This window comes from Vigna angularis, chromosome 8, assembly GCF_016808095.1.
Source record: "Vigna angularis cultivar LongXiaoDou No.4 chromosome 8, ASM1680809v1, whole genome shotgun sequence".
In the NCBI taxonomy this organism is placed as follows: domain Eukaryota; kingdom Viridiplantae; phylum Streptophyta; class Magnoliopsida; order Fabales; family Fabaceae; genus Vigna; species Vigna angularis.
Genome location: NC_068977.1, coordinates 12,687,420 through 12,695,179, shown reverse-complemented (window position 1 = coordinate 12,695,179; position 7,760 = coordinate 12,687,420). Strand labels below are relative to the sequence as shown.

The 7,760-nt window shown below is 32.8% G+C and overlaps 1 protein-coding gene across 1 annotated transcript; it reads left to right on the top strand.

The window, feature by feature from the left end:
• The first annotated feature begins 317 nt into the window (after positions 1–317).
• On the top strand, positions 318–2,196 carry LOC108345542 (60S ribosomal protein L30). Its single transcript, XM_017584132.2, has 5 exons — positions 318–463; positions 566–671; positions 1,094–1,195; positions 1,895–1,963; positions 2,043–2,196. Exons 1-5 carry the CDS (start codon positions 443–445, stop codon positions 2,081–2,083), a joined length of 339 nt encoding a protein of 112 aa, XP_017439621.1. The 5' UTR covers positions 318–442; the 3' UTR covers positions 2,084–2,196.
• The last annotated feature ends 5,564 nt before the right edge of the window (positions 2,197–7,760 follow it).

The following is a 7,760-nucleotide window of genomic DNA, read 5'->3' as shown; positions in this document are numbered from 1 at the left end:
TGAAAATACATAAAAATGACAAAGAAAGAAACATAAATGAAAAATAAGTTAAAATTTGTAAACGTATCATAAAAATAAATAAGGATAATAACATACATGTACACTCTGAAATGACAAAAGCTCAACATTTGAGATACCTATAAACAATATAAGTATGGATAATAAGATAAATTTATTAGTTTCTTGTTTTTTTTTTAAATTTATAATATATAACATGGTAAAACGGGGATTTTAAAAGTTACGGGGATACTGACAGCAATTGTAGGGGTGCAGGAAGTAGTCCATGTGAGATTTGAAAAGCGCTCACACCCAAACGATACCGTTCAACTTCTAAACCTAGCAGACACTCTATATTAAAGTCTCTGCCACCAAAAATTTAGGGTTTCTTCCTTGGGGCAAATTCAGACCATTATAACGTTCTTCAGAGAATTCCAAAGCCACCATGGTTGCTGCCAAGAAGACTGTAATATCTCACACTATGTCTTTTCTATCTCTCATCCATTATAATAATTGTTTTTTATTGTGTTATTGGTTTCTGATTTTCGTTGTTTTTTTTTTTCTGCAGAAGAAAACCCATGAGAGTATCAACAACAGGCTCGCTCTTGTGATGAAGAGTGGGAAATATACTTTGGGTTATAAAACGGTTCTCAAATCCCTCAGGAGCTCCAAAGGTGTTATTCTAGCTTTTCTTTTGAATTCCCATTTGATCTATATGATCTGATATGGTTGTTGTTCTTCTCTGAAGATTTATCAGTTGGATTGAATTAATAGTTCTGCTGAAAGTTTGATTTATTTTTATTTTTATTTTGCAATATTGAAGAAAAATTGAATTTTCTTTTGTCGTGCATTGTTGGGTTTTAGGGGGTTGAATTGTTTTCTTAGGGTTTATGAAATCTGGCCTTGTGCACGTTCGAATTTCAAATCATGGGTGTTGGAATTGGGGACTTATGTTGAAAATTTTGCTCTGTATGCTGGAGATCCATTTAGTTTATGACCTATTTTATCATCTGTTCCAGATTTCGGTAGTGCGTTGGATAATTTGTTAACAGTACAAAAAAAATTGTTTTAACATTTCATATACTTTAAAATGCAGGAAAACTGATTATCATTGCCAACAATTGCCCACCATTGAGGAAGTCTGAAATTGAGTACTATGCTATGTTGGCGAAGGTTGGAGTTCACCATTACAACGGGAGTAAGTTCTAACCTAAACAATTTGTGTGCCATCTTATGATAATCTATAAGCATTTAGACAAGGGAAATTTTGTATGTTGATGATTGAATGGAACTGAGAAACACTATACTGGTGTGCCTATTTGGGCTGAGATACTTCAAGCGATTACATGCCTAAGTACTCTTGCTAGCACTTTTCATTTAAATTATTTGGTTTGGCACAGTTGATACTCTATTTTCATCTAGTACTCAAGGGTATGTTTGATTATGAGGATTCCTCGTTCATTTTAGTTCACCTCACGCGTGTTCTCTCTCTCTACACACACACACACACATGAACCCTCAATTTGTATGCAAGTTTTTGTAACATGAACTTGACAATGTTTTTCTTAATCTGAAATTGGTGTGATAGGTTCAAAGCAGAGATAATTGCTTTCATATGGTGAAATGGACCCATCTGTATCTGTGAATCCTATTGTAATGGGTTGGTTTGACTAGATAATTTTTAAACTATGTTTGCTTTGTGGATGATTTGTTATGGTTTTTGCCATACAATAGTTCCATCCTACCTCATGGAATGTGTATCTGTCAAAAGGCCACCAAATTTTGTATATTTTTATTGCTTCGGTGTTGTCACCGTAGTGTCAGTAGGCATGCAGAAGCTAATCAATCATATTTCCGTCTATTAACCGCCCATAGCAAATTGTTTTTGTTTCTGTAGACAATGTGGATTTGGGCACCGCATGTGGCAAATATTACAGAGTTTGCTGCCTTAGCATTATTGATCCTGGTACTGTCTAGTTACTACTTAATTCATATTTGGAATTAATTGTATGCAGCATGTTTTCTAACTTTGTTATTATTTTCAGGTGATTCGGATATCATCAAGACAATGCCCACCGAGCAGTAGAGTTGTATTAACTCCTTTTTTTGTCCTTAAAACTTTTGATTGTTTGATATTTGTTCCCTGTTTTTTCAGACTTGTCTTGAAGAAATTTTAATATAGGCTGAACATTTTGGGTATTTGAGCTTTTAAGAAATTGTCTACATAATTTATTTTTCTCGTGATGGTTTCACAAGCCAAAATTCTAACCTTTGCCTTCGCATCAATTTTTGGTTCAGTATTTTCCTTTGAGTACCTAAACCATTCCCTGACCAGACTAACATAATGGTTCAATCTAGTCTTTTTTTTTCTTCTGGAGCATTTAGATCCATAATTATACTATATATATATATATATATATATAGTGTGTGTGTGTGTCTGATATATAATAATGTAAAACGGTAATAAACCATACTAAAATCGTGCAAAGTATAGTTGATTATTAGAGCGGAGCATTTTTGTATCTAAATTATAAATTTGATTTAAATAGAGATTTATTTCATAGTGGTTGTAGGATGCGTGGATACGGGGAAAGTTAATCTTTTCGGAGGTGAACATAAAATTTAATTATATAAAATATTTAATTATTATTAAATTAATCTAATGTGGTAACGAGAAAACAAATCTGTTTAGATTTATTTAATCTTTTATTTTCTAGAAGTTTTAAATGGTTACTAGAAGTCATAATTTTCGTTGTATGAAATTGTATTTTCTAATACAATGTCTCTAGGCGAAGAAAATTTACAATTTCATACAAAAGAAGCTAATGTTCGTCCGAAAATCACTAATATAAGAATGATGGCACAAAGTTTGTCTTAAGAATTTTTCTAAACTGAATGATTTGGGAATTATTTTGATTTAATTTATTTTGTATGATATCATATATTGAGTGCTTGGTTAAATTCTTATTTTTTTAAATATAGCTTCTTTAATTTAACTAATCAATAAACATTCTATTTTCCATTTAAATCATTTTATCCTTTTAAGATATGTTTTAAGTGTTCACCTCTTTAAATGTAAATGTACCGAGTTTTGTTTTTCTTTAATTAGATTTTAATATTTTCAAGAAATATAGATAATAGTTAAAAAAATTGGCAAGTTCGATGTGAATTATAATTGTAAAATATAATTTATGTTCAAACATTCAATAAACTTTAGTTATATTAAATAAACATTTATCTTTAACAATTTGCAGTAAGATGAAAAATATCATTACTTTTGTTCTTGACCAATTACACACTCTTTCCCGTAAAAATAAGTCAACTTTAGGAAGAATTACAGATGAGCAATAAATTCAAATTATCAATCCAATTTATTATAATTTAAATTTATATCACTATAAATTTATTTAAATAGTTTTTTTCTAAATTTAAATTTATGTTAATTTTTTTTCTATAATCCCAATTCACTTAATTGTATTTAAGTTTGATCATTCTTTTTAATTTGAAAAAAATAAAATCAAGGTCCATCTAGTTGTGCTAAAATAGTTAAGGTTTAATCAAGCCAGGTCGACAAGGTTCCAAGGTTAAGTAAAGTAAGTCCTGACTGAAGATTAAACTAAGTTGATCTTATAAGAAGATCGAGTCAAATTTGCCTAAATTAAGTCAAATTGTTGTCGTATTCTCATACCAATTGTTGTAGATTTTTTTCATTGTTGTTGAGGAGTGTCTCCATGTGAATTTTGATTGTGTTGATGGCATAGAGTTCCATCTTTGGTAGTGAGCATATTGTATCTTGAGTCGGTCATTGCACACACGTTGTAGAGATAAGATTATTTTATTTATTATTTTGTTTTTCCTAATAAGACATATTCTCTAAGAATAGTTATTTTGTGAAGTTAACAATGATACATGGGTTAGTTGTGTACTTTTCTATTTTGCTTTACTAGATATTTAATGTTATTTCAGGGTGTAGGGTTGAGGTCAAGTCCAATGCTTAAAAAGTAGTCCAAAGAGCCGTGACCTCTACTCCATGTCTTTTATAACTCTTTGTCCTCTACTTAATGTCAAAGTCAGTTCAACATTTAAATTTAAATATTAATGGTGCGATAAATGCAATCACCTACCTCCTTACCTCAAACCTATATTTATAGATTTTGGTGTGGACTTTTAATTAGTAACGACCTAATTACGACTCAATTGGTGGTAATCACACTTTGTTAGAGTGGTGCAATAGAATGGTTAGCGTGAACAACAAACCAATAGGTGGGGGGGGGGGGGGGGGGGGGGGGGGCGAGGTGAATTGGTTTCTTTTCACCAATCATGCCTTTAAATATTTGCTCTTGTAAATAAAATTCCTTAACAATAATTTAAAACAAATAAGAGAGTAGGAAAGAGTGAAAATTGTACAAGTGATTTTTATACTCGTTTAGATGACAAAGATCCTACATCCAGTTGTTAATCTCAAATGAGAATCGATTCACTATCACAAACCAACAAACTGTTACAATCACAAATAAAATAAACAAGTTTAAGGTTAAAATACTTCTCTTGTTATCTCAAGAGATGAAATTACCCTTGAATGTCACAAGGGATGAACACCTCCTTTTATTCTTCACATAAGATTATTTTATTTATTATTTTGTTTTTTCTAATAAGACATATTCTCTAAGGATAGCTATTTTGTGAAGTTAGCCATGATACATGGGTTATTGTGTACTTTTCTATTTTGCTTTACTAGCTATTTAATGTTGTTTCAGGGTGTATGGTTGAGGTCAAGTCCAATGCTTAAAAAGTAGTCCAAAGAGCTCTGACCTCTACTCCATGTCTCTTATAGCCGTTTGTCCTCTACTTCAATGCCAAAGTCAGTTCAACATTTAAAAATTTAAATATTAATGATGCAATAAATGCAATCACTTACCTCCTTACCTCAAACCTATATTTATAGATTTTGGTGTGGACTTTTGATCAACAACGACCTAATTACGACCCAATTGGTGGAGGGCGCAAGTGTGTTTTCAAAGATAGACTTGAGGTCGGGGTATCATAAAATCCTTGTCAAGCCTGATGATGTGAAAAAGACAGTGTTTTGTAGTTCTCGATACAGGCACTATGAGTATGTTGTGATGCCTTTTGAGGTGACGAATGCTCTAGCAATATTCATGGATTATATAAATCGCATTTTTGTTCTTGTTTGGATAAGTTTGTTGTTGTATTCATTGACGACATTCTAATCTACTCGAAGAGCCGAAAGAAGCATGCTAAACATCTAAGGATAACGTTGGAGATTCTGAGAGAACATCAATTATTTGGAAAGTTGTCAATGTGCAAGTTTTGTCTAGATGAAGTACAGTTCCTTGGCCATGTGATTTTTGCACAAGGAATCTCGATTGACCTAACCAAGGTTGAGATGGTGTTGAAGTGGGAGCGTCCTACGTCAGTAACCGAAGTGAGAAGTTTTGTTGGTTTGACAAGTTATTATCGGAGATTTGTTGAGGGATTATCCAAGATTGTGGGTCCTTCAATTAACTCGAAAGGATTAGTCATTTGTGTAGATAGAGTAATGCGATGCTAGTTTTGAAGAAATGAAAAAGAGGTTGACGATTACGCCAATGTCGATCATTCCTGACACAAATAAGGCTTTTGAAGTGTACTACGATGCTTTTTATCAAGGTTTAGGTTGTGTGTTGACGTAGAATCAGAGATTGGTGGCGTATGATATAGAGCTGACGGTAGTGGTGTTTGCTTTGAAAACTTGACAACATTACTTGTATGGAGCAAGAAAAGATATATATACACTACAAATATTCTTAAAATTATCAACACATATATATGTGTCGGTAAATTTGCGTTACTGATGGATTTTATCGACAGATTTTGGAATTTATTTTATCGATGGAAAAATCCGTTGATAAATCCATTGGTATTGCGTACCGACGAAAGAATTTATTGGTAAAATCCATTGATAATGCATATTTAACTTATCGACAGAAGAATTCATCGATAAATTCATCGGTAAAATGAGTGAGAATTTTCCCGCCCGTTTTTTCTCTTTGTCCGCGAAACACAAAGGTTATTTATTTTTTTCTCTCGCATGTCTCGCTAATATTTGTGCAAGGCAGCCTCGTTTTTCTCGTACTTCGCCATCTCACCATTGTTAGAAAAATGATGAAGATGAACTTTTGATGATGTCCAAATCAAGTCAAGAGAAATCAAGATTCAAGATGTTATGAAGACTTGTATTGCAATGGAAAACTTTTGTAATAATTATAGTTCACTGTCTAGGACTTAGATTTTTAGTGATTTTGATTCCATGTACTTTCATATTATAAAATTGATGTCCAGAGTCAAAATCGCACTGTTTTAATCGATTAAAACTAGTATTAATATATTAAACAGAGTAAAAGATGAAAACTCAAACTTTCTCTCATTTAATAGATTAAAATACCTTTTAATCGATTAGCTAATCGATTAAAATACCTTTTAATCGATTAGCTAATCGATTAAAATACCTTTTAATCGATTAAAGGTGATCGTTGAAGTTTTCTAGCCGTTAAAACTAGCCGTTGTACTCATTTTAATTGATTAACAATAATGTTAATCGATTAAAAGCGTTAAATGACTGAAAAAGAAGAACGAAAAAGTATTTGCTTGAGTCTATAAATAGACTCTCATTTTCCTTCAACAACAACTCTTCCCTTGTGCTCTAAAACTCAGAAATCATTGAGAATTGTGTGTTCTTGTTCGGCTTGAGAAACTCTCATCTGTGGAGCTAGTGAAGTACTGCTACGGTGATAGAGGAATAGTCGGTTCATCCTTCGTGAAGTATTCAGAGGAAGTGTTTCATCCTTTGTGAAGACTCAAAGGAGGTGTTCATCTTTCGTGAAGTATTCGAAGGAGGTTTTCTAAGGGAAGTGTGTCTCATCTCTTGTGGCTTCAAGAGAGGTATTTTCTAAACTTTTACAAATTGTTTCTTTGTGATTGTAATTTGTAATTGTTTTGTGACTAGTGAACTGTTTATCTTGATTTAACATAAGCGATTAGATGTAGGATTGGTAACATCTGAACCAGGATAAAATCATTTGTGCAAATTTCTCTCAACCTTACTCTCTTTATTTGTTATTGTCATTTGCTTAGTAAGTTTAATTGAGTAAAAATTTAAAAGGCACACGTTTGTATTAAAACCCCTCTTGGTTTGTTATCCCACGCTAACCATTCCGCTGCAGTCATTTTGACAACCACCGTAGCTACAAGCCCAGGCCGCCTCCATCTCTGTTAGCCAAGCAATCGTCTTCGTCTCCGCTGACGACATCACGTTTGAGGTTTTCCACTCCATCTTTTTCTTCTTTAACACGTGCAGGAAAGATGCAATGCCTCTGTTCTTCCTCTTTCACGGAACTATGCAAATAAACATTGTCTCCACCGTGCAACACCGCTGTTGTCCGCTCGAAGTCCGACCAAAGCCAATGTTTGTCACCCGTGCACCTTGCATCATTTGGAATGAGAATTATTAATTTTTTAAACGTGTTCTTTAGCTGGATGGAGAAATATAAAAGAAAGAAGAAGAAGGAGAGCTGGGGAAGAAAATGATCCAGATCGTGATATTTACTAATAGTTTTTTTCGTCGGTAATTACCGACGGATTTATCGACGAATTTTTTTGTTGATGTTTACCGATGGATCAAAGAATTTCGTCGATAAAATTTATCGACAACACTTTTATTGACAAATTTTTTACCGTTGGTAAGCTGTCAGTAATTTTATGCA

What these genes read in the sequence shown, in the direction of transcription:
- LOC108345542 (XM_017584132.2), top strand. Translation starts at nt 443, where the DNA reads ATGGTTGCTGCCAAGAAGACT. An exon ending in AGTTCACCATTACAACGGGA is followed by an intron (nt 1,196 to 1,894) that starts GTAAGTTCTAAC and finishes TTGTTTCTGTAG; the next exon opens with ACAATGTGGATTTGGGCACC. An exon ending in CCTTAGCATTATTGATCCTG is followed by an intron (nt 1,964 to 2,042) that starts GTACTGTCTAGT and finishes TATTATTTTCAG; the next exon opens with GTGATTCGGATATCATCAAG.